General features: G+C 41.2%; 1 protein-coding gene across 2 annotated transcripts; it reads left to right on the forward strand.

Annotated features, from left to right (window-relative positions):
- The first annotated feature begins 218 nt into the window (after positions 1–218).
- LOC127640888 (TNF receptor-associated factor 5-like) lies at positions 219–26728 on the forward strand. Of its 2 annotated transcripts, none has more exons than XM_052123587.1 (11): positions 219–337; positions 8014–8237; positions 8344–8401; positions 8947–9048; positions 9221–9385; positions 9472–9549; positions 11316–11390; positions 11491–11583; positions 11678–11797; positions 13805–13973; positions 24863–26728. In XM_052123587.1, the coding sequence occupies exons 2-11, from the start codon at positions 8020–8022 to the stop codon at positions 25426–25428; spliced, it is 1644 nt and encodes a 547-aa protein (XP_051979547.1). In that variant the 5' UTR covers positions 219–337; positions 8014–8019; the 3' UTR covers positions 25429–26728. The 2 variants fall into 2 exon arrangements, with proteins under 2 accessions (XP_051979547.1, XP_051979546.1); XM_052123586.1 differs by having other exon boundaries at positions 221–337; positions 8002–8237.

Here is a 26728-nt window from a genome sequence, read left to right on the forward strand (position 1 = left end):
GATTGAGCTTTGTTTCCATTGTTCAGTTATAGAAACTTTCCGTTAGCAAAATCCTACTACAAGCGAAAGCCGCGCTCATGAATATTTATTAGGCAACGGTATCATACTCGTTAACCCTTCTGAAGAGTCCTTTCACGTTCTGTAATTAATATTCATGAGCCAAGCCTTCGCCGTTGTATAATTGGTCATTTCGCTTTCCGTTCCCTGAGTATGAGGTTGTGAGTACATCGGCAGTGCGCTTTTATTAAGTCTTAACAGAGCTGTCAAATCATGTTTCTCAGTATGCATTTAACCTCTTCGATTTAAAGCACATGGAATAAAAAATAAGCGTCATCAGGTATGTAGCTCCATGCATTTTAAAATAATAGTTTTGGCCTAATAATAGTATTGCTCATACTGTAAAGCGAAAGCAAATGTTTAAAGATGAAATGCATGGTTAATTGAGTTGTAAACTGTTTATACGATAATTCAACGGAAGTGTGGCACAAGAGTCACGAATGAACTCAGTTTAAATGAGCATGTAATAGTAATCTAGTTTAGTTTAGGTATAAAGTGTTATGTTCTTGAACTGGGGAATCCCCATGTTCTGCACTTATACACACACAGGAACTGCTGTCTTTACAATGCTGCTTTAATAAACGACAGTATTATTGTGTTACTTTATTTGTTTGTTTATTTATGGATACAAATATAACAAACAAAAACAGGACTGCCTAATTTAGTCAAAATCACACTGTTGTTATTATTATGATTTGATACATTTGGACAAAAAAAGCAATTTCTCATACCTCATTACTGCTGCAGATATCAAGGATTAAAGATGAAAATGCAACTGAAAAATAAACAACTGTAATTTTAGATATCTGTAATGTTGTTGTAACTAGTAAGAAAGCCTTTTAAGATATCTTTAATCACTCTTCAATTTATTGATACCTGAAATACCAAATCGAACATGTTGAAATACATTTACAGATATCAACAATTACTATTTTCATTAGTTGTAATTCAATTCATGCTTTCATAATTTCCAAGTCTTTAAATGAAACAAAATCACAGTTGACTCAAAACTGAACTGATTAAAATTTGTTCAAACACTACGTAGACTTCAAAGTGCAACTCTTCAGGGTCTCAATCCACTGTTCATTCACACTGTTGTTTTGAAGCCTGGGCAGTTTGAAAAGTATGTTGTAATTTAATATTTGTATATTATTGTTGGTTGTTGTTGAATATATATTGACTAATGTTAAATTAAAGTAGTTATAAAATCATGGATACAATAATCTATTATTATTAGGACTGTTAATTACAATTTTTAATCAAATTAATTACATAACATGCCAATGAATTAACCGAAAAGTTGGGACAGTATGAACAATTCTAATAAAATAAAAATGACTGATTTGTAAATTATATTCACCCTTTGCTATATTGAAAGCACTACAACTAAACATGACGTTTATCCTGTGAATTTCATTGTTTTTTGTTTTGTTTTTTAATGCACATTTATTTCAAACATGAGATATTAAGGAGATGCTAAACAGGTGAAGCAATCGTGTCATAGTATTTAAGGAGCCTCCAAAAACAGCCTAGTCCTTCAAGAGCAAGGATCATTCGAGACTTGTCATTTTGCCAGCAGATTCTTCAGCAAATAATCCAGCACTTTCAGAACAATGTGCCCCAAAGACACATTGGAAGGATTTTGGGCATTTCACACCCTACAGTGCACAATATAGTTTTAAAATCTGATTTAAGGAATCTGGTCAAATCTCGGTGCGTAAAGGGCAAGACAAAAACCATTTCTGAATGCGCGTGATCTCTGATCCATCAGACGTTACTGTCTTAAAAAACATCATTCATCTGTAATGGATATCATGAACATGGGCTTGGAATTACTTTAGTAAAGCTTTGTTAGTCAACACCAATCCACAGATGCAAGTTAAGACTTTACTATGCAAAGCAGAAGCCATACATTAACACTGTCCAGAAGCGCTGCCGACTTCTCTGGGCTCGGTCTCATCTTAGATGGAAAGTAGAATAGTAGAACCTAGTTTTGGTCCGATGTGTCCACATTTCAAATGTTCTCCAGGCCAAAGAGGAAAATTACCATCCAAGCTGTTATCAGCATCAGGTCCAAAAGCCAGTGTCTGTATGGGCCAGAGGTGTGTCAGTGCCCGTGGCATGGGTAACTCGCACATCTGTGAGGGCACCATGAATGCAGACAGATATAATATAATTAAGCAGAGAGTTTGGGTGCTAGATTGGCCTACCTGCAGTCCTGACCATCTTCAATTGAGAATGTCTGGTGCATTATGAAGCACACAATAGATGACCCCATACAATTGTGCAGCTAAAGACCTACATAATGGATAAATGGGGGAAAATTCCACTTTCTAAACTTAACAAACTTGTGTCTTCAATGCCTAAATGCTTAAAAAGTGTTAGTAGAAGAATTGGTGATGTTTCACACTGGTAAACACTTGACTGTCCCAACTGTTTTGGAGCGTGTAGCAATCATCCGATTTTAAAGTAGTGTACATTTAAACAAAAACAAACAATGAAATTCACATGGTAAAACATCATATAATGTTTAGATGTAGTGCTTTAAATATTGTAAAGATAAATATAGAATATAATTTACAAATCAGTCCTTTTTTTTATTAGTATTTTTCTTACTGACCCAACTTTTTCGGAATTGGGGTTGTAATCACATTTATATCAATATTTGCTGAGAAAGGCCTCCAAATATAGATAATTCAATATAAATAAAACATAATTTTATATAAATATCTAATTTCAGATTAAAATATACAATTTTATACAATTATACAATTATATTGAATAGACAATAAAAAAGTGGCTTTAGAAGTCAATATACTATTGGTTTGTTTTATTGTTTCTGTCACGCTAAAAGTAGTTTTGATAATTTGAAAACTTTGATAATCACGTTTTGAGATAACTGTGTTCTGTTATGCTTTATCCAGTTGTCAAGAACGCATCCTGGTTGGCTTTTATTTTGTGGCTGTGCTCCTTGTGAGGGTTGTTGAGCCGCGCTGACTGCCTCCTGCTGATGCGGCTCGTAAAAACATGTATTAAAGCTTGAATAGCTTTGGTAGAAAAATATGCACTTTTATTAAGGAATTTATTCATGCTTAATTACGTTTATATTTTTAACACTATTTTTTGTATGATTAATTGTATTAAATGAACACCCCTAATAATTATATGAAATAATATACACTGATGAGCCAAAACATTATGAATACTTACAGATGAAGCAAATAATGTTGATCATTTCCTAACAAGGCCAAAAGTCATAGTCTATTAAGATTGGATGGTAAGCAAACAATCAGTTCTCATAGTCAATGTGTTGAATGCAAGAGAAATGGGAAAGAGTAGAGACCTGAGCGACTTTTATAGGAGCCATATCATTATGGCCAGACAACTGGGTCAGAGCATCTCTGAAACAGCAAGGCTTGTGGAGTGCTTCCGGTCAGCAGTGGTGAGTACCTACCGACAATGGTTCGAGGAGGGACAAACCACAAACCGCTGAGAGGGTGTTAGGCACCCTAGGCTCATCGATGCAAGAGGGCAATGAAGGCTATCCTATGATCTGGTCCAAACCGACAGAAGGTCTACTGTGGCACGAGTCACAGAAAATTGATGGTTATGTTAAACATGATGGTTATGGGAGAGTCACGTGACACCATGCGAGGATCAGACATGTGAATGGTGAGCTCTGTGCACTTTGCTAGTTTTAGCACTATTAATGATTTAAACTGGTGAGTTTTAATAAACTCTGGTCCATAACTGTTATAGGAGGACAATATGTCAAAAAATTCAAAATCCTCGAGCTCTGGAGACATTAAAAGACACTTATATGCTCAAGCCGACACCCTCATTTGGTCGGAGAGATGAGGGAAGAGATGCTGGGCATGTCGGCAATGCTGACGAAGGTCGTTGCTGACTTGGAGGATCTTGCTGTGACATGACGATCGATCACTGCCATGGAGACGAAGTCCTCTGACATGGTTAGAAGAGTGGGGGATATCGAGAAATGGATCGATTAACTGGAGTTATCAGAGAGGGAATTATCTGCTAATCTGCTAGTGGATTTGGAGCACGTCTGTGAGAAATTGGAGGACGTGGAGAATCGTAGCTGGTGGAATCACGTCTGTATTGTCGGAATTCTTGAGGCCAAAGAAGGTAAGGATATGGTGAAATTCCTGGATGGGCTCCTTCCGAATCTGCTCAAAATTACAGGCCATTAACTGGAAATCGAGCAAGCTCACAGGGTTCCGGCTGGGGGATCTGTGGAGGGAGACAGGCCCCAATCTCCGATCAAATTTCTGAGATAATCCGATTTTATGTTATGCGAGGAGTAAAGGAAGGCTTTCTTGGAAAAACCACGGCATTTTCTTGCTCCCAGACTTTGCAAATTCGACAATAGAGAAACGTGATCGCTTCAAGGAATGCAAGAAACATTTATATCAATGGTATTCCCGGCCAAATTGAGAATAGATGCTAAGGATGTCCGTAAAACATCCACATGCCCACAGCAAGCGATGTACTTCATAAAGTCAATGTAGTGAGTAAGTTATCTTGTACTCATGTTGCAGCCAATTGGACCGGCTCACTTAACATTCACTTGACTGTTTGAGGAAACTGAGTGCTTTTTTTTGTGCTGGATCAACCTAGCAGCTGGAGTTTATTTTGTAGAGTAACACACCTTCAGGACAGTTTTATGGGTTAATCTACATGCTCTTTGTGTGTATTCTGCCTATTGGCTTGAGTTTGTTTCGTAGATGATCTTTTGCCGTACAATTCTGTCATAAAATTTCACTAGAAACACCAAAAGGCATGCATAGACTGTTTGAGTGTGGAGGGATGGATGCCAGTTGGCGCTGTTTTTCTTTTTTCTGTTTTTTTGGTTTTGGGAGATGTTCAGGGTTTGATGGATGCACTAATGTTGGAATGTGGTCTTTATAAACTTCTGTTCGGGAAGAGGTCAAGTTCCACTGAGCGTGGCCTGTCGTGACAGCGCATCCGCTGGCATGTTGAGGCTGCCCAGGAAATGAATGGTACTAAGGGGACGACCGCATTTGACATACCTGTTGGGCGTGTGTGTGCACCGGCTAGTTGACCCAAGGAATGAGGAAATTGCTCATTTATTGACAATGTGGGTACAGCAGCCCGAAAGGGGTACAGCCAAGAAAAAGAAGGAAACCAAGGATTCTCCACCCAACCCTCCATCGGGGGGATGGAGTGGTCTGTCTACCAGCTCCACGGCGAGCATCTCGTTCCTCAGGTCGTCCGTCTCAGGAATGTTTGGGAGCCTTCTGGGTCCTCGACGAGGTTCAGGAGACGGGGGGCGTCCATCTCCTGCGGGGCACTCTACGCGGGTGCTGAGAGCTAGGCCCGGGTTGAGGCGGAGCTGCCTGTTGCCTTGCAGCCGCAGGGGGATGCCCTTGGCGAGCTTGGCGGGGCTCGGCTCAAGTTGGAATGGCGCCAAGGCATGATGTGTTGGATCGCCTCCATCTGCTTCTTTACCGGCGAGAACTGCTGGGTGAAGTCCTCGACGGTGTCGCCGAATAGGCCGAACTGGGAGATGGGGGCATTGAGAAAGTGTGCTTTGTCGATGTCACACATCTAGACCATGTTCAGCCACAGATGTCATTCCTGGACCACGAGGGTGGCCATCACCTGTCCGGACCTGTGACCTTTGTGGCCTGGAGGGCGAGGTCAGTTGCTGAGCGCAGTTCCTGCAGCACGTCAGGATCAGGACTACCCAAGTGCAGATCTTTTAGCGCCTTGGCCTGGTGAACTTGCAGGAGGGCCATGGCATGCAGGGCGGAGGCAGCCTTTCCAGTGGCACCGTAGGCTTTTGCCGTCAGGGACGATGTTGTCCTACAGGCCTTGGAGTGTTCTGCGGGCATAGGTGCACCACAACCACTTTGTCCACTGGGGGACCTCTGTGTACTGCCCTGCCGTCGAGGGTAGTGAGCGCGGATGAGCGAGGAGGTAGGATTCGGGCAGTAAAAGGTGGCCTCCATGACTTCATCAGCTCGTTGTGCACTTCCGGGAAGAAGAGGAACGGGGGGGTTAATGGGGGGGGGGTAGCTGTGAGCGACTACCAATCATCTAGCCGTGAGGGTTGAGGGGAGGACAGAGGGTTCCAGTCCAGCCCCAAGCTCGCGGCAGACCAGGCAAGCATGTTGGCCATCTGTGCGTCAGCCTCGAACTGGGTGGGCAGACCCGAAGTTAGCAGCCCAGAAGAGTCTTCTGATTCAGAAGCTCCGACGCTCTCCGATGTAGCGGCGACATCATCATCCAGCTCGGGGGGTCCGAAGGAGACATCAAACTGGCCGTGGGGTGAGCCGGTCTCACCTCAGCAAGCGAGCTTTGAGCTTATGGCTGAATCCAAAATTATGTATTGATAAGTCCCCTTTCTGCTGGACAGAGTGGATTGTGAGGGACCTATATGAGAGTGGAGTGTTGAGATCCTTTGAAAATATGGGTAAAAATGTTTGGGATTCACAGGTCTCAACTCTCAAGGTTTTTACAACTCCGCCACCTGCTCTGTACAATTTTTGGGAGTAACATACACCCCCATAAAGTGGTAGACACTCTGGGAGTGGTGATTACTGCTTTAGGAAAAGGTCATGAGGCATCAGTGTATTACTCTCTGCTAATTCAGAGTCTAGGGGATTGAGCTTCAACTTATCTCAAGAGATTATGAGAGAAAGGTTTAAACTTGGTATTGGAGGAGGGAGTGTGGGCTAGGATTCCAAAAAATGTAAAATCTGCATCTAGAGATACAAGGGTGCGACTGATGCAATTTAAGATTTTACATCGATTCTATTGGAACCCCTCTAGATTATATAGGCTTGGTTTTTATAGACACACCCGCCTGCTGGCAATGCCAATCAGAAGATGGTGGCTTGTTAATATCCAAGAATTTTGGTTGAGGGTTCAGAGTTTTATATATGACTATTGTGCACTCAAATTTAATTTTGCCACAGACTCTGTATTTTAGGCAATGGGGCTATCATTAATATTGGCGATAAATATATAAGAATTTGGGTTCTAGCCAGTGTTACGATCAGCAGACAGATTATCCTTAGGGGATGGAGGTCGGCTGGAGCTCACTCATTTTGGCAGTGGTGCACAAAGATAGGCAGGGTGGCAGCATTTGAAGAAATGTCAGATAGAAGGCTAGGCAACCTGGGGGTGTTTAATAGGCAGTGGGGCAGGTACTGTGGGAAGACGAAAAGCCGGTGGAGGGAGTGTGACGCTCTGGGCAATGTTCTGCTGGTCCAGACATTCATGTGGATGTCAGTTTGACAAGTGCCACCTATCTAAACATCATTGCAGACTAGGTACACCCCTTCATGGCTTTTGTATTCCCTGATGGCAGTGGGATCTTTCAGCAGGATAATGCACCCTTCCACACTGCACACATTGTTCGGTAATGGTTTAAGGAACATGAAGAAGAGTTGAAGATGTTGGCCTGGACACCTTTAGGGGTCTTGTAGAGTCTATGCCTCAGTGGGTCAGTGCTGTTTTGGCAGCACACAGAGGACCTAACAGCATATTAGGCAGGTGGTCATAATGTTTTGGCTCATCCATATATTTGACATTTTGCTCCCTGGTATCATCCATATAGTAATTGATAAAGACTTACTTTTTAGAAAAAACTAATTCAGACACCCTTTTGGATTTCATAAGGTCCTGATTAGTAATGATGCTTCTGTAGCTCAACTGATAAACCACAGCACTTGTACCACCAAGTTCATGAGATCTACTCCTAGGATCTCACATACAGATTAAATGTATACCTTGAATGCACTGAAAGTCACTCTGGATAAAAGCGTCTGCAAAAACTATAAAACCAAATGTTTGCAATTCGGAGTAAGAACATCAAACAGCATAAAATTTTTTGAATAATTTAAGTATCTTCTGCTGTGCCTTTATTCTGTAAACCTGCCCAATTTTACCTTGCAGTCATTTTGACAGGTTTCCATGGCCGCAGAGAAGAACGAGTGTCCTGGGTTCATCCACCAGAACTCTGAGCCTGTGAGGTCATGGGAGCTGGAGTCAGTTCTGACTAATCATACGTTGTGCTTTGTAGCGAGGTTAGAGCAACAGTTTGTTTGTCCATCATGCGGTGGGATTGTCCTAAACCCACACCAGACGGGCTGTGGGCACATCTTCTGTGCCCACTGCATCACAGCATACATGTAAGGAAAAATTATTAATAAATTAATTTAATTAATTCAACAATCCTCAAACAACATCAGCAAAGATCAGCATGATTTACGGATGCCTCTTTGTATATTTTTTCAGTGACAATGGGGGAATTTCAAAATGTCCTTTAGACAACATTTCTATAAAACCTGAGGAGGTGAGATTATAAAATATTTTAAAATGACAATTTCTCTGCAGTTGTTAGCTATATTTTCAGTGTGATCTCATTAGATTTCAGTTAATTCTCAGTAACTCTTAGAATCTCAGTAACCTGTCATGAAAATGTCCTGATCATATTTAACCTCAAATCAAAACAAAACTGAAAAATATAACATTGTATTTTGCATGTAGAGAAAATGAAGACTGCATTTAGAACCATTAAGATTTTTTACATTTTGACACTATTTTCAGGACACTAAAGCACCCCCAACACACTCGGCTGTCCCAACATTTTTGGAGCATGTTGCAATCATCTGATTTGAAATGACTGTACATATAAACAAAAATATAAAAAATTAAATTCACAGGGTAAAACATCATATAATCTGTAGTTGTAGTACTTTTAATATAGCAAAGGGAGAATATAATTTGCAAATCACACATTTTTCATACTGTCCCATCTTTTTCGGAATTGGGGTTGTATGAATGCTATGGATGAGATTAATAACTCTGTTATTTTCCATTATGTTCTACTGCTTGCAGATATTTCAAGACAACTGCTGTAAAAGGGAACTGCTAAACTTAGAGGTCTATTGCACCAACGCCCCTGACTGCACGCAGAGGGTTACTTTATGCAATCTGCAGGTAAGTAGCAAAATATGACGTGATATGCTGTAAACCGAAACCAAGCGTTAGAGAACAGAGATGATGAAAAAATATACTATCAGTCTGTTTCCATTTTTCAGAGCTGAGTAATATCAGTACTCACTCTCTCTCTCTCTCTCTCTCTCTCTCTCTCGCGCTCTGTCTTTCTCAGGATCATCTCAAAACTTGTCAGTATGAGCAACTTAGATGTTCCAACTCAGGGTGTCCTGATATCTTATTACGCAAAAACTTGTCGGACCATCAGAGGAATATCTGTTCTTTCCGACTGGAATCTTGCCAACACTGCAGGCAGTCCTATCCCATATCTCATCTACTGGTAAGAAATGTTCCCTCATAATCTCAATAGTGCATAAAGTCATCTGAAGTCTATTTGTCTTTATTGTTCCTTGTAAACTGTAACAGGACCATCAGAAGTCCTCATGCCCAGAAGTTGAAGTCCCGTGTTTAAACAAGTGTCCCCAGATGATCAAAAGGCACAAGGTTTGGCATGATTAAATACTTTCCTCCAGTGGCATAGCTAACATTATAACCTCCACACCTGCATACATTTAGAATTTCAGAGGCCTCTGCCAATCTGTCGTGTCTAGACAGTAAATCTTGTTCTACAAAATTCGTAAATGCTACTTTCAAAGTTAGGATCAGGGTAGTAGTGGCATAGTGGCGTAGTGTTAGGAGTAGGGTTGGGTTATGGTTGGGGTATTGCTGGGGTAAAGGTAGGTTTAAAGGTGGGGGGGGCAGGATTAAGAGTAGGGTTGGGGCAGGGTTAGAGGTAGGGTTGGCACAGGGTTACGAGTAGGGTTGGTAAGGGGTATTGTTGGGGTGAGGTTTGGTTTAGGGGTGGGTTTGGGGCAGGATTAGGAGTAGGGTTGGATAAGGTTTAGGAATAGGGTTGGGGCAGGGGTAGGACTGGTGTAGGCCTGGGATAAATTTAGGGGTATTGTTGGATAGGGCTAGGGTTGGATTAAATGTAGAGTTAGGATTAGGGATAAAGTAGTTAGGATTAGGGGTAAAGTTGGTGCAGCATTGGGGTAGTCAAATTTTAAGCCGGAAACCTAATAATTTCTTCTCTAAGCAAGTAAGTTTGATGCAATAGGATCAATAGGAAGTTTGCAGCTCTTCAATGGTAGTGGTGAATCTGCAACTAACCTTTGGTTACAATGAAGTGTTTGTCGCAAAGGTAATTTGCATGTGAAAATAATGAGTAGCGAAGTTTTTTGTAAGGACATATGCAAAATTTGTAACAGTATAGCAACAGTGAACATACACAGTTTTAACAAGGCACAGCAGCCCCTCATTACACCAGAGCAGAAGGAAAATAATTATTGGCTTACCATTTATCAAGTGGTGAAACTTTACTGGGTGCAGAACTATCTGGAATCTTATGTAACATTGTAACAGTTACATGTTACAAGTCCTCTTTGAGCCTGAATTTCTTACATTTACATTTATGCATTTGGCAGACACTTTTATCCAAAGCGACTTACAGTGCACTTATTACAGGGACAATCCCCCCCAGAGCAACCTGGAATTAAGTGCCTTGCTCAAGGGCCCAACAGTGGCATCTTGGTGGTGCTGGGGCTTGAACCCCCGACCTTCTGGTCAGTAACCCTGAGCCTCTACCACTGAGCCACCACTGCCCCCAACACAACAAATTAAACAGATGTGTTTTTTAACTTGGCACGGTGTCTAAACATGCGGGGGGAGGTGCAGCAGTCAAAGACATCCGTCCAGCATGTGTTTACATAAGAAAACAATGGAAAAACATCGCAAACATGTACAAAAACATGTTTGGTGCAAACGGCCTCTAAAACAAGCACAAAACAAGTTACTTGGGCCTATTTTGTTTTTCAACTGAGCCTAAAGTCAAATTTGAAAAACTGACCCAAACCCGAATTGAAACCTGCCGATTTGTTGGGTCCTGTTGGGCTCATGTCAGGTTGCAGACCTTTACTCCAAATAAACTGCATGTGAATCTCGCAAGACTTTTTTCAGAATGATGGCTACTAGAACAAACAATAGCTGTATAGCAATATAGATCAGTTAGGGGGAAAAAAAAACATTATTACCTAATTAATACCTGATTATTATCAAATTAGTATTCATGAGCCAAACTGAAGGTTTTAGATCATTCCTCTGCCCATGCTTTCCTTCTTTAGTTATTTCATACTCTATTTTATATCAAAGATGTTCATGAGATACTGAAGATACTGTCATGTGCTTATTGCATGCATGCTGTTCCTCTACAGCTGCAGGAACATGCTGATGAATGTTCTGAAGTGGAGACAGACTGCATGTATAAAAACTATGGCTGCACTGTCAGAGTAAGACATTTTATAAGATTTCTATTAAAATGTGTCACTTTTGTTTTGAGCTGTTGTAAATGTGCATGATTTGAAGATTTCAATCTTTGAACTCCTCCAGGACAAAAGAAGGAAGGTTCAAGATCATGAAAACACAGAGTTCAGTTTCCACGTTCGGCTTGTTCTGGAAAGTAACACCAAACTTGAGAAACAGGTATAAAGCCGTTTAAATCAGTGACACTATGTCAGTTAAATTATATGTAAATTTAAGAAGCATTTTGGGCCATTTAAACTGGTTTCTGTAATAGGTGGAGCAGTTGCAGCAGGACATGCTGATCCAGCAGGGGGCTCTTAAGGACAAGAGTCTTTTGGTCAACAGTCTAGACAGAGAGGCTACCTTGTGTGACAGCACTCTGACTGTCTTACAGGTGAAGACTACCATACAATCTCATAAATATGTAGTATGGTAGAATGTGATTCTGAATTTAGTTCGTCATTACAAAAGAGTACAGAACAGAGGACTATACCCAGCAATTATATACGATTGCATTCAAGATTGTATTCTCTGTTGTATTTTCATACAGTAGACTACCAGATATTACTGTGAAATTGAATACATAATTCCACCATTTTAAAGGAAAAGTTTACCCCAAAATAATAATTGTCATCATTTCCTCAACCTTAATGTTGTCCCAAAACTGTATGACATACTTTATTGAAACTCAAAGGTAGATTTTGTTTAAAGAATGTTAATATCCATACAAAGAAAGCATAATAAAAAAAGGACAAAAAATCATCAAATGTTGATGTTGATAGAAGATATTTGCCAAGTTTGAAATAAGTTAACGTTCAAGTCTTGAATCTCCCCTTCTAAAATTTTTTTATAGAAACCCTTACACCCGGCCACCACAAATGGATTCAAACACAAATGTTGTTTTGAAACTATTTCAGAATAATTAAATAGAATATATTCTGTTATATTTAGATGTTTTATTTTTCAGATATTAAAGAACGGGTTTCATTAAAGACATACAACTTGCAGAACTTAACAGTAATACACCCAAATGACAATATCCACATATATATTGGAACATTAATTAATATCTTAATGGGGCATGCATTTAATGGTACATAGAACTAGCTAGCTAATAATAGTATCAGTGTGAATAACATAAAATACCATTTGAATATTTCACAAAATCTGTGTTATGTATTGTCTTGTCTCACTGTTGCCCTTTGTTTGTCATTTTTGTCACTTTTGGAGTTCCTTAGTTTTCACTTTTGTCACTCTTGTAGCTCCATAGTCTCCTTGTTAGCTTTCGTGTTCTCCGTTCATTGTTTTCACCTGCCCTCGTTAGTTTGCCATTGGTTTCTGTTTATTGCCCTGTCATCTTGTTTGAGTTCTGTTTGTTCATTGGCTCCCGTTTTCCATGTCCATGTATTTTAACCCGGTTGTTTTCACTCCCCTGGGTCAATCGTTCTGTTACGAGAACGGAGGCAGCGAAGGCAGATGAGGAGAGTGGATCTAAATGCAGCTTAACTTTATTTAAACAAACAAACAAACAAACAAACACAAAGGAAAAACCCCCAATGGGAAAACAGGAAACTTGAATACGATGAAACAAAACTGAGAACTCGGGCAGGGAACACATACCAGGCTAAACAACCGGGTTAAAATACATGGACATGGGAAAACGGGAGCCAATGAACAAACAGAACTCAAACAAGATGACAGGGCAATAAACAGAAACCAATGGCAAACTAACGAGGGCAGGTGAAAACAATGAACGGAGAACACGAAAGCTAACAAGGAGACTATGGAGCTACAAGGGTGACAAAAGTGAAAACTAAGGAACTCCAAAAGTGACAAAAATGACAAACAAAGGGCAACAGTGAGACAAGACAAGGTATACATAACAATCTGTCTTGGTGATTTTTCTTTTGACAAACTTTGGGGAAAAAAAATGTTTCATTGGCATCTCTGGCACTTTTTTTCTGGTGGGGCACCATCAGTCAATTGGCAAACACTCTGTGGGGCACGTACAAACACTCCTAGCTGTTTTATCAATCAACAGTGCATTGAAATCATCCACATCGATAACAGTATAACAAAACTAAACATAAAATAAATATAAATAATACTGTGCAATTATTGTGGTCTACAAAATGTAAAATCCCCCAAAACACTTCAAAAACATTATCAAACATGAACCGTGTTTTCACTACAACACAATCAAGATTGCAGTAGTATTAACTCATATTGGCTCACCAATGAAGTTCATGTGAAATGTATACTTTCCTTCTTCTTTGTACTATTTTGTCCCAGCTCGCCATCTGGTGGTCCCCACCTGCCCGTAATGTAGAGACTTTACTAGTGATTTTGGTAGGTGTGTGATCATTGCATCTTATAGTTTGGTGTATGGTCTGTGTGTCAGAGGTCTGTGGAGGAGCAGAGAGTGCACATTAGCAGTGTGCAGCGTGAACTGTGCGATCTCCGGGGTGTTTTAGGGTCTGAGCTGAACGAAGAGCTCCCGAGACTCCAAACATCACTGGACTCACTCAGACAACAGGTGGCCGTCACCGAAAGTCTCAGGGAACACCTGGGTGAGTCACACCTGATTGAACACATTAATGCTGATTTAGTTCATCCAGAAAAAAGCTAATGGACTAGATGGGTTTAGGCCCAAAACATATTCTATGCAAGTGTGTGTGTAAATGGTGAACTACACAAACACAATAGATTTCTGGTGTTGTTGCATTCTGAAATAAGTCAAAGAACAATTCATAATGCAATGCAAGTATATGTTAAATGATCTGCCTTCCTGCAAGGGGAACAATAGTGGGTATTAGGATAAACTGTTTTAGTAGTTTTCTGTTTTAGGTCAACTACTGTCATGGCAGAGAATCTTGCCGAGCAAGTTAGTTAAAAGTTTGTAGGGCTGTCAGTAATTGAAATTTACATGATATGCTGGTTAAATAATTAAATTATCCTGGTTAATAAATTAAATATGCTGGTCAATGCAATAAATCATATATCTTTATTTAATAAAAAAAGCCCCCAAATGAAAATTATTCCAAGAAATGTCAGACGAAAGCACTAAATAGGCTAAACGTGGCTTTAAAAATCAATATATTGTTACGTAAAAGTAATTACCTTAAATTGAAAGTTACTGTACAAGAATTTAAAATGTAAAATGTGTTGCACTAACTCTGACAAAACATCATTAGAGTACAGTAACTAATTACTTTGTAATCAGATTACACACAACCCTGCATATAATTAAACATAAGCCGAACACTTAGACTTTTGATTCTAGCCCATACATTTGTGAAGATATTAGTGAAAACGTAAAAGTGCATATTATAGCACCACCTTGGGTTGGATGGGTGTGTGTGTGTGTGTGCACCTAAGTACAGGAAGAGATTTGAGAGGGGTCTGTCTGCAACCTGCAAGTCTACTACAAGACACGCCCACTAAACGTTATGCCCTCTCCAAATAACCAGAGAAGTCTTGGAACAGTTGGATGCCACATTCATACACTGTTTGTTGTGTTTATTTAGAGTCCAGCAGCAACCATACACCTACACCTATTTTAAAAATAGAAAAGGTTTTAAAAATGAAAGTTTGTAAAAATAAATAAATATACTGCATATTAACATTTATTTTGAAATAAATCATACTGCCGTAAAACTAGGTGGCAACAGTGAGAATAAATGTGAAGTGAATTGAAAATGGAAGTGGAGAGGAGAAGAAGCTAGTGGTATGCTAAGCTAATAGGCTAATGCTTAGCTTGAAAACTAACTGGAGAAAACAGAACAGATAAATGGTTATCTTTTTTATTATTGAACAAGCAGTTCAATAATAGTAGCAGTTCAGTTTACCATTTATATCTTTCATTTAATAATATGAAATGTGACATATAATTTAAAAGTTATTCTTTGTCATGTTTAAAGAGTTAAGAGAAAATGAATCATACAGCGATTGCATAGGATTTTAAAAGTTCTTGTAGCCAATAGAATCTCATTACGTTATGTGTAGTGGGTGCGTTGTGAAGTGGGTGTTCCTTGTAGTCTTGCAGGAGGCAGACAGATATACCTCAGGGATTTGGTGTATCAGTTTGCAACCTCCACTCCAAGGACTGCCTCCTTGGATCATAAAGTGATTCTATTGGCTAAAACAACTTTTCAATTCCTATGCAATCACTGTATGATTCATGCTGTCTTAACTGTGTTAATATAAGAAATAATAACTTTTAAATGATATGTAACATATTATATTATTAAACCAAAGTTATAAATGGTGAAATTAAACATTTACTGGTTCTGTTTCTCAAGTGAGCTCACAAGCTAACCGGTCAGCCTATTAGCTTAGCACACCGCTAGCTTTTTCTACTCTTAACATGAAACAGCATCACATTGTGGCCCCATAGATATTCTATGGGTGGTAGGCTACTGTCGTAACATGCTAGTTGATTGTTATGCTCTCTACTATCATAGAGCCACAGAGGTTTTTATCTCAGTAAATAAGTCATCTCTGACAGCGCTTCCCTGTCAGTGATCAAATGATGGTGAAAGGAGCTATTAGCACTATTTGAGGTACAAAACTAGTTAAGATGGGACTAGTGAAATCAAATATTTTTCAGCCTATGCAAGGCGCATTTTAATTATCATAGAAGCATGCTATTTCTTAACTATCACCAAAACGCCAAATGCTTATTTGCAAGCACTTTTCATGGCAAGTTCAAAGCGTTCCTTGACACTGGCATTGATGCTCTAACACAAATCATGAAAGTGGCTTCACGATTGCTGTAACAAAGCTGATAGTCACAGTCTACCTGCAGACTAATATTGATGAGGATGAGAGTTTCAGACCCCTTTTTTTCCACGTTTATGTTGCAGCCTTATGCTAAAATGCTTTAAATATTTTTTTCCCCCCCACATCAATCTACACTCCATACACCATAATGACAAAGCAAAAAAATAAATATTTTTAAACTTTGCAAATGTATAAAAAAGAAAAAACTGAAATATCACATTGTCATAATTATTCAGACACTTGAAATTTAGCACAGAGATGCATCCCATTTCTCTGGATCATCTTTGAGGTGTTTCTACACTTTGATTGTATTTCACCTGTGGCAAATTAAATTGATTGTAAATGATTTGGAAAGGCACACACCTGTCTATATAAGGTCTCACAGCTGAAAATGCATATCAGAGCAAAAACCAAGACATGTGGTCAAAAGAACTCCATGCAGAGCTCAGAGACAGGATTGTGTCAGATCTGGGGAAGGCTACAAAATTTTTCGTCTTCATTGAAGGTTCTCAAGAGCACAGTGGCCTCGATAATTCTTAAATGGAAGAAGTTTGGAACAGCCAGAACTCTAGAGCTGCCAACTGCTATTCCACTCACCTCTAAAAGAGCATACGCTTTTGGAGTACGCCGCACTTTCAGCAGCTTTTCTCTTCTGCTGCATGCCAGTGCAGACTACGCCCCTGGGCACTTTGACAGCACTCTAAAAGAGTATATATTTCTCTAAAAGAGTACACATTGACTTTGAATGTCTTTTTAAAGACATATCTTTCTCAAGATGCCCTTCCATCTTTGTTTCATTCCTGGAAGCGGTCGTTACCTCTCCGCTTCTGACGGCGACGGGTGCTACCTCACGTGTCTGGGCAGCGATCACACCGAGGCAGGGTTTGTGGATGTGGATGTTCTCACTGCGATAACATGACCATGGCAACATTGCGGTCACGGCTTTCCTTCTTCCGGGGGAAGGCCACTCTAGCCGCCCCCCACGTTGCGCCTTCTACCCACGGGTAGAAATGGCGACACCGTTGAGGACTTCGCCCAGCAGTTCTCGGCAGTAACGAAACAGACGGAGGCCATCCAACACATCTTGCAGCGGCTCAAGATCCCGCACCCCGTCTGCTCGCCGAGGGCGTCCCCTGCAGCGGTGAAACCCCAGGCAGTTCCGCCCCATCCCGGACCCAGCTCTCAGCCCCAGCGTAGAGCTCCCCGCAGGAGGCGGAGGCCCCCCGTCTCACGAACCACATCCCGGACCCGGAAGTCTCCCAAGCGCTCTTAAGACAGACAGCCCAGGTAGAGAGAAGTCTGCCATTGAGCTGGTGTTCAGACCACTCCATCCCCCGGTGGAGGGCTGGGTGGAGAATCTTTTGTTTCCTTTTCTTTGTTTGTCCACATTGTCACCAAACATAGCAGTTTCCTCACTCCCTGGGTCACTGCCGTTCTCACGGCGATCAGACACCGAGCACTGGCAGTCAGGCCCCCATCAGTCAGGCCCCCTCCCGCCTTCATGTGCCCAACTGCACCACACTCGCACCTCAAGCCGGCAGGTGGTGATGAGTCTAGAGGTCGTCTCTGTATTGTTCCAGAGACAACAAATAAAGATACAAAGAAGGGCTGGTACTGGCGTCTTTATTCCATGTGGAACACCAAGCATGTCTCCATTACCACCACTTCCTCTAGCAAATGCACTTCATTTTATATAACACATTACTGCCACCTGCAGGCATAAATCAGCACTCATCACTACTCATTACATCTTTTCCCCTTTTTTTTTTATTTATTTTTTTTATAAGTCCATTCGAACAGGAGCTTTTCGAACTCGATTAGTTCTCCGTAAGACAGGCATGTCAGTCTTTGGTACAGGTAAATCAAGTTCAGGAATTTGTTCTGGAGAGTAAAGCATACCTGGAGATAGCATTTCATGATGTTGCAGATCAACAGAAGGCATTTCACAAGACTGCATTTCTACAGACAAGGTTGGCTCATCCAAAGGAGGACATTGCTCTGCAGTCTTAAGCAAGCTCTGTCGATTTCTCCGCAATGTCTGGCCATCTTCAGTTTGAACCAGATATGATCTTGGGTTTACCACTTTTAGAACTGTAGCTTTCTTTCTCCATCCAGTAGGCTCGTCAACTCTAACTGTATCTCGTTCAGAAAGAGGTTTCAAATGTCGAGCTCCCTTGTCATAATATTCTTTCTGCTTCTCTTTAAGATGTTGCATCTTTTTCAATGATAGGCTGTTGTTTTCTGTTTTCAGGGATAATGTTGGCAGTGTGTCACGCAGTTTTCGGTTCATCAATAACTCACCAGGAGATAATCCACAACTGAGTGGAGAAGAACGGTAACTCAGAAGAGATTTACATCAGACATGATTGCGGCGGCTTTTTTCAATAGCCTTTTTACAATTTGTACCCCTTTTTCTGCTTTACCATTTGCCTTTGGATAAAGGGGGCTTGAAGTAGTATGCTTAAAGCCATACTGTTCTGCAAACAGCCTGAATTCACGAGTATTATACTGAGGACCAATTGTCACTTTGCACAATATGAGGAATTCCATGCCTTGCAAACATGCTTTTCATGCCTTGAATCATATCATTCGATGTTGTATGACGGAGCTGTTCAACTTCAGGATAATTGGAATAATAATCGATAACCACCAGATAATCCTTACCATTCAACTGGAAAAGATCAGTTCCTACTTTTTGCCATGGTTCAGTAGGATAAGCAGCTATCATCATAGGTTCTTTAGCCAGTTTATAATGATGACTCAGACAAGCGTCACACTGACTGATGTATTTCACAATGTGCACATTAATTCCAGGCCAAAAAACAGCTTGTCTAGCTCTTCTCTTGCATTTTTCAATACCAAGATGTCCCTCATGAATTCGACGAAGCATGCCTTGGCGCATTGACACTGGAATGACAATTCAGTTTTTTCTCAACAGCATGCCCTCAACCACACTCAGTTCAGCCCTTAATGGAAAGTACTGTGGACACTTGCCTTTGATCCATCCATGATGAAGATGTTCAATAACCCTCTGCAGTTCAGCATCCTTTGCAGTTTCCTCTGCGATCAATTTTAACATCTCATCTGAAACTGGTAGAGCTGAATACACCATACTCACATGTCGTTCAACTTCGTCCATATTACTGATCTCCGAAGCTATTGGTGCTCGAGACAGTGCATCAGCCACAATGATATACTTTCCAGGTGTATACACAAGATTCAGATCATATCTTTGTAATTTCATCATCATACGTTGAATGCGAGATGTCATATCATTTAAGTTCTTTTTTTGATGGTTTATGATCTGTTTCTACTGTAAAAGTAGGTAATCCGTATATATATCCATGAAATTTATCACAGCCAAATACTAAACCCAAGGTCTCCTTTTCTATTTGAGAATAGTGTCTTTCAGTCTCTGTCATAGATCGCGCCCCCAATCCATCCTGAGAGGCGTCTGTAGAAATCTTAGTTGATCGTGTGTGATCAAAAAAAACAAGGACAGGTTCATTAGTAAGAATCTCCTTTAACTGCTTCCATTCTTGATCATGTACTGAAGTCCACACAAACTCTTGATTATTTTGTAACAACTTTCTCATATGGGTAGTTTTGGCTGAAAGATTTGATAGAAATTTTCCTAGAAAATTCACCATTCCCATGGCATGCAGAATTCCCTTCTTGTCAGTAGGTGGAGGCATATCAAGGAGGGCTTGCACTTTTGCTGGGTGTGGCTCCACACCTTTCCCAGACAGCTTGTCACCTAAGAATGTTATCTCGGTGACTCCAAATTGACACTTTTTCTGATTGAGCTTTAAATCATGTGCTCGAACTCTTTCCATCACTTTTACTAGTCGCTGATTATGTTGTTGAAGGGTGGACCCCACACCACAATATCATCGATATATACACGAACACCCTCTAAACCTTCAATAAGGGTTTTCATGGCTCGATGAAAAATCTCGGGAGCTGACTTGATTCCAAAAGGAAATCGAAGAAAACAATATTTTCCAAAGGGAGTATTAAATGTACAATACTTGCTACTCTCAGAATCCAATCGAATCTGCCAGAATCCTTGAGATGCATCTAATTTGCTAAAAAACTTAGCTCCTAACATGTCACTAATGATCTCTTCTCGGGTGGGTATCTGGTAATGTTCTCTTTTGATGCTATCATTGAGGTCTTTAGGATCTAAGCACACTCTTAAGTCACCATTAGGCTTCTTCACACAAGTTATAGAATTTACCCAATCTGTAGGTTGTTCAATCCGTTGTATAACTCCTGTTTGGGTCATGCGATCCAATTCCTGTTTCAAGGGCTCACGCAGAGGTGCAGGGACCCGCCGAGGAGCATGTATGATGGGAGAAGCATCATCCTTCAGTTGTATTTTATAGGTAAAAGGCAATGTGCCTTGACCTTCAAAAACATCCGAAAATTGTTTGACAATGTCAGTTATATTGTCACAGACAGTCTGTAAAACTACAGCTTCCTTGTTGACTTGATACACTCTTTTAACCAACTGAAGGTCTTCACACGCTTTATCTCCTAACAGAGATTCATGACCATTGGGAACTACAACAAACATCAAACTTTTCATCTTTCCTTTTACTTGTATTTTTAATCTGCATACTCCTCGTGTTTCAATTGGTTGTCCATTATAGGCTTTGAGGGGAACGGTACGTTTTTTAATTAGAGGTTTTTCTTTCAATGCTTTCACATCTCTGATGTTAATTAAATTAACTTTTGCACCTGTATCTAATTTAAAAGGTACTACGGGCCCATTAGCCACAAGAGGAACAATCCACATCGAAGACTTGACTGAATCCTCACTTGATACACATGTTGCAGCATCCTGATTTACTTTCTCTTCAGAAATCATGTTCACATAAAATTAGTCACTCAAATCACTGTCATCTGCCTCCTCCACTACATGCACTTTATTTTCCCGCTTCATGTCTTTTGAAAAACACATTTTTGCAAAGTGGTTGGGGCCATTACACTGAGAACATCTTTTACCGAAAGCTGGACATTGTCTGAACTTATGTTTGGTCCCACAGCGCTTGCTTGAGAATATTTCATAGTCATTTTCTCTGAATCTTCTAGAGTTACCTCTTCTCTTGCCTCTGAATGAAATGGCATCAATTTCTGCACTCAGAAATGACATAGTGGCGCCATTAGTCCCATCAAACTGCTTCACTTGCTGTCTCGCTGCTTCACTGGACTGGCACAATTTGACAGCATAATCCAAAGTGAGTTCTGATTCTCGTAACAATCTTTCTCTCAGTTTCTTCTCAGAGATACCAAAAACAATCTGATCACGAATCATTGAATCTCTTAATTCATTAAAATTACAAGTCTTTGCCTTTATCTTGAGATCGGTCAGAAAGTAATCAAAAGCCTCTCCTTCATGCTGCACGCGTGTTCTAAATACATATCGTTCATATGTCTCGTTCTTCCTTGACAAACAATGAGCATCACATTTTTTCAGTACCTTATGCAGTTTCTTCTTGTCTGCCTCTTCATCAAAATTGTTATAGACCTCCACGGCATCAGCTCCAGCAATGGTAAGTAACAGGGCAATCTTTCTTTCATCCACAGCCGCTGTTTGTCCGATAGCAACAACATACAACTCGAACTGCTGTTTGAAAGTCCTCCAATGTGCATCAACATTTCCACTCAACTTCAACGATCCCGGTGGTTTAATGGCATCCATTGAGCCTTTCTGACCCCACTTCTTGTACCATGTATTGTTCCAGAGACAACAAATAAAGATACAAAGAAGGGCTGGTACTGGCGTCTTTATTCCATGTGGAACACCAAGCATGTCTCCATTACCACCACTTCCTCTAGCAAATGCACTTCATTTTATATAACACATTACTGCCACCTGCAGGCATAAATCAGCACTCATCACATAATAGATACTCATTACAGTCTCTACAGAATCTCCTCCTCTGTCGCCTACCCGCCCCAGGCCGGGTACGCGGAGCAAGAAAGTGCTTCAAGCTTCTCCTCAGCACAACCACCTCGGGACGAAGCAACGCTCCCCGATGTGACATCGCCTTCTCCAGGTACGTCACATGTACGTCACATGTGATCGTCCACTTTGTGCCCCTCGCCCAGAGCTTGGACGTGTGGCTTTCACTTTCCAACCCATCGTAGTGGCTGGCCAGGACCATCCGAATCGGATACGCGATTCAGTTCGCCAGGCACCGCTCCGCTTCAGCGGCATCCGCTTTACCTCAGTGCAGGGCGAAAACACCTCCAACCTGCTTGCGGAGACGCCCCCCTCAGCACAGATGTGCTGGCACACAGCTGGCCCCGGGGGCTGTGCGAGTACGCATTTCCCCCAGTGAGCCTACTTGCACAAGTCCTGTGCAAGGTAAGGGAGGACGAGGAACAAGTCACTCTCGTTGCCCCTTACTGGCCCACTCAGACTTGGTTCTCGGATCTCACGCTCCTCACGACAGCACCTCCCAGGAAGGACCTCTTTCTCAGGGATGGGGCACCCTCTGCCATCCGCGCCCAGACCTCTGGAACCTCTACGTCTGGCCCTTGGACAGGATGCGGAAGATCTAAGCGGTCTGCCACCAGCCATCATAGACATGATCACTCAAGCCAGAGCTCCCTCTACCAGGCAGCTTTATTCCCTAAAGTGGTGCTTATTTGCAAATTGGTGTTCTTCCCGATCTGAAGACCCACAGAGGTGCACAGTCAGGTCAGTGACTCATTCCTGCAGGAGAGGCTGGAGGGGCGGCTGTCCCCCTCCACTTTGAAGGTTTATGTAACCGCCATAGTGGCTCAACACGATGCAGTGGACGGTAAGTTGTTAGAGAAGCATGACCTGATCATCAGGTTCCTTAGAGGCGCCCGGAGGCTGAACCCTCCTAGACCATGCCTGTTCTCCTCATGGGATCTCTTCGTGGTCCTCTTGGGCACCGAGTCTGTCGAACTAAAGGCCCTCTCCTTGAAGATGGCCCTCCTGATTGCACTCACTTCCATCAAGAGGGTTGGGGACCTGTAAGCATTCTCTGTCAGCAACACTTTCCTGGAGTTTGGTCTGGCAGATTCTCACGTTATCCTGAGACCCCGACCGAGCTATGTGCCCAAGGTTCCTACGACCTCTTTCAGGAATCAGGTAGTGAACCTGCAAGCGCTGCCCCGGGAGAAGGCAGACCCAGCCTTAGCGTTGCGGTGTCCGGTGCTTGCACGCAGAGCTTTAAACGCTCTGAGCAGCTCTTTGTCTGCTTTGCTGGACCGCGGAAAGGGAATGCTGTCTCCAAACAGAGGCTTGCCACTGGATTGTGGACACCATTGCTTTGGCCTACCAGAGATTTTACAATCGACTCTCATCCCGTGTTTTGTCAGATCTGAACACGTAGGTCTACTCCTCCAGTCAAGTTCACAAGTCATGGACCCTGGATGTCCTTCCTCCCTAGCCCTCTGGCTCCGAATTCAGCAGAGGAGTTTGCAGCCAGACCCACTTCAGGCACCGACTTGCCTGTACTGGAACAGGATTACTCCAATAATCTCCTGTGATGTATTTTCTGTGGTACAGTCCCCCTGTCAGTGGACCTGCTTCTCCCTTGGGCAGAGGAGGGAATGATGAGGGAATGAGATGTTGTGTCCCTTTTGCCACAACTAAAGGGAACTAGCCGCTGAAATTGCCGGGAACTTGCTCTCGGCTCCTTAGCCCAAAACCTGTCAGAACAGACACACGCTTCCCTCTTTTTATACCCGAATATCTGGGGGAGGGGCATGCAAATTCTGTTTGCCTATTCTCATTGGCCTTTTCTCAAAGATAAGAGGTAACCGAGGCTCTCAAGAGAGACCTCTAGTGTCACTACATCGACACAACATCTCGTTTCCTCCGTCAGGAAACGGAGGTTATGACAGTAACCAAGACATTTTTGCGTTGTCATTACTCGGGTATGGAGTGTAGATTGATGTGAATTTAATTTGAAGTATTTTAGCTGCAACATAAAATGTGAAAACAATTAAGGGTTCTGAATACTTCCTGAGTGCACTGTAAGTGGGGACTAATTCTTTCAATTAGTGAAACTCCCACTTAGACTTTGGGAAACATTTAATGTTAATTGAATAAATTATATTTTAGTTCATTTCTATCTTTATAGAACTATAGAATTGACAGAACTAGCAACTTTACAAACTTTAATTTTTTAAAATATTTGTTGTTAGGTTAAGGGGTGGGTGTAGGGTTGCTGCAGGACTCCTAATAAACACAACAAACACGGTGTATAAATGTGACATCCAACTCTTGAAAGACTTTTGCAATATTTGTGTGTGTGTGTGTGTGTGTGTGGGGGGTGTGTGTGTGTGTGTGTCAACGTGTAGTGGGCATGTCAGTTAGTTGTCTTGCAGGACATAGACAAACCCTTCTCGATTTGGGACCATCCTGCCAAATCTGGTGTACATTTATTTCAGCAGAATGAAAATAATAATATTATCAGTACAAATACCTTAATTAACACATTAATTGTCATCCCTAAAAGTTAGCTAAATTGTCAACCTGTTTAAAGCTATCTACCCAAATAATAACACATCTGATTTAATGGATTATGTTTCAGGCCTCAGAATTATTACCAGCCCCACACAATAGCATACAATAATGTTCCTCGTAGAAACACTTCAGTAACAGTATTTGTGTGTTTGCATCTCTCAGGTGCGCTAGAGCAAACGTGTCAGCGGCATTCTCGTTTGTTGGACATCCACGTGGAACAGCTGCAGTGTAATGAGCAGCGTTTTCGCCAACTTGAATCCACCTCATACGACGGCAAGCTCATCTGGAAAGTGCGTGACTACTGGCGGCGTAAAGAAGCCGGTGCTCCACTCAACTCAATTCCTTTCTACAGCAGCCGCAGTGGCTACAAGCTCAGCGTGCGGGCGTACCTCTGCGGCGACAGCTCAGGGAGAGGCACCCATCTTTCACTCTATGTCATGATAATGCGCGGAGACTTCGACACCCTCTTACCATGGCCGTTCCATCAGAACATTACGCTAACATTGCTGGACCAGAGCGGATCCCGCAACCACGTGACCAATGCTTTCACCCCTGATACTAGCTGTGATAGCTTTCGGCGTCCAACATGTGATGCTAATGTGGCCACTGGTTTCCCACGGTTCATCTCTCATAGCGATTTGGAGGCACCTCGGAATGCCGTTTATGTGAGAGACGACACACTTTTCATCAAAGTGAAGGTGGACACAACAGGATTGGATGACTTGTAGTCTTAGGAACACATTTTCATGTTAGGAAAAAACATCTGAATTGGGGGGCGAATTTCAATCGTAAACTTGGGAGTCAAGATAGTGTCTTATTAAAGCTGCCTATAGATATTTAAAACATTATAAGAGTTGTTCCTGTTATGCAGTACCTTTTAAGTTCTGTAACTTTAAAAAAAATTAAATAAAATAGTTTTAATTTAAAGAACAATTTCTACAAAAGGCAATATTATACTTGCCCTTGTCAAAATGGGAAATTTAACAAGATGCCTAAGCATAGAAATAACTAAAGAAATCACTTCCTGGAGGTTGATGTCATTTACAATATCATAAACCATATACCCCCCCCCCCCCCCACTCCCCAAAAAACAAATCCCAAGAAAACATTTTATTTTAAAATGTTGTTTTGATTAGAATTTTTGTTTTTTCAGTCTACAGATTCAGTTATTGTTATGTTTGAAAGGTGGCTGATTCTCATGAAATCTGTCAAGAAAATATCCTGGTCCTATTTTACTCCAAAATAAAAAAAAGAGAGACAAATACGAAATTATATTTTGCATTTAGAAAATGAAGCCTATTTTTAGTGTCATGCATTTGTTTATTATTTTTACGACAGTTATGCACAATTTACCCCCCAATTCTCATGGCCCTCCACCCAAAAAAGGTCATTATGATAATCTCATTACCATTCATTTCATTTCATTTTCATTTATTTCAGGCAATGGCACATAAGTACAAGGCAACAAATATTGTTAAGTCATACAGGATAAAACAAACATGCAGTATTAAACTATGACGATCGAAATCTGCCTGAAAGGGAGTGGGAAGAAGACAACTTATTTAATCCCACCCCAGTTCCCCATGCATTTAATAATTAATACATTGAGCTTCATTTTACTTTGCTTACGTATCGTTTACAAATGTTGTATCATGGTGGCGTTACCACAAGTAACAAGTATTTATTATAACAACCGTACCAACAATTAAGAAGAAGAAACAATACCAACAATGGTAATGGACAATATACCGACGATATTAATGGACAATATACCAACGATGGTTAGGAAATATTGAGCACATGTTAACACTATAAGACAGAGTACAACAGCAATGTAAATTAAAGATCCTCATCTCTGTATCTTAACCAGACCCGATGTTTATATATCAGTTTAAATTGATGAATAGTTTTACATTGCTTTTGTTGCAAGTCCAGTTTGTTCCAGAGTTTCACTCCGCATACAGACACACAAAAATGTTTACGAGTGGTTTGGGCTCTTTGTAATGAAAAATATCCAAAACCTCTCAA

Source organism: Xyrauchen texanus, chromosome 50, assembly GCF_025860055.1.
Source record: "Xyrauchen texanus isolate HMW12.3.18 chromosome 50, RBS_HiC_50CHRs, whole genome shotgun sequence".
NCBI classification, from domain to species: Eukaryota; Metazoa; Chordata; class Actinopteri; order Cypriniformes; family Catostomidae; genus Xyrauchen; species Xyrauchen texanus.

Coding starts and splice junctions, on each gene's coding strand:
- LOC127640888 (XM_052123587.1), top strand. CDS start 8,020: ATGGCCGCAGAGAAGAACGAGTGTCCTGGGTTCATCCACCAGAACTCT. Junction 9,386..9,471: donor ATCCCATATCTCATCTACTG/GTAAGAAATGTT, acceptor AAACTGTAACAG/GACCATCAGAAGTCCTCATG. Junction 9,550..11,315: donor AGATGATCAAAAGGCACAAG/GTTTGGCATGAT, acceptor GTTCCTCTACAG/CTGCAGGAACATGCTGATGA.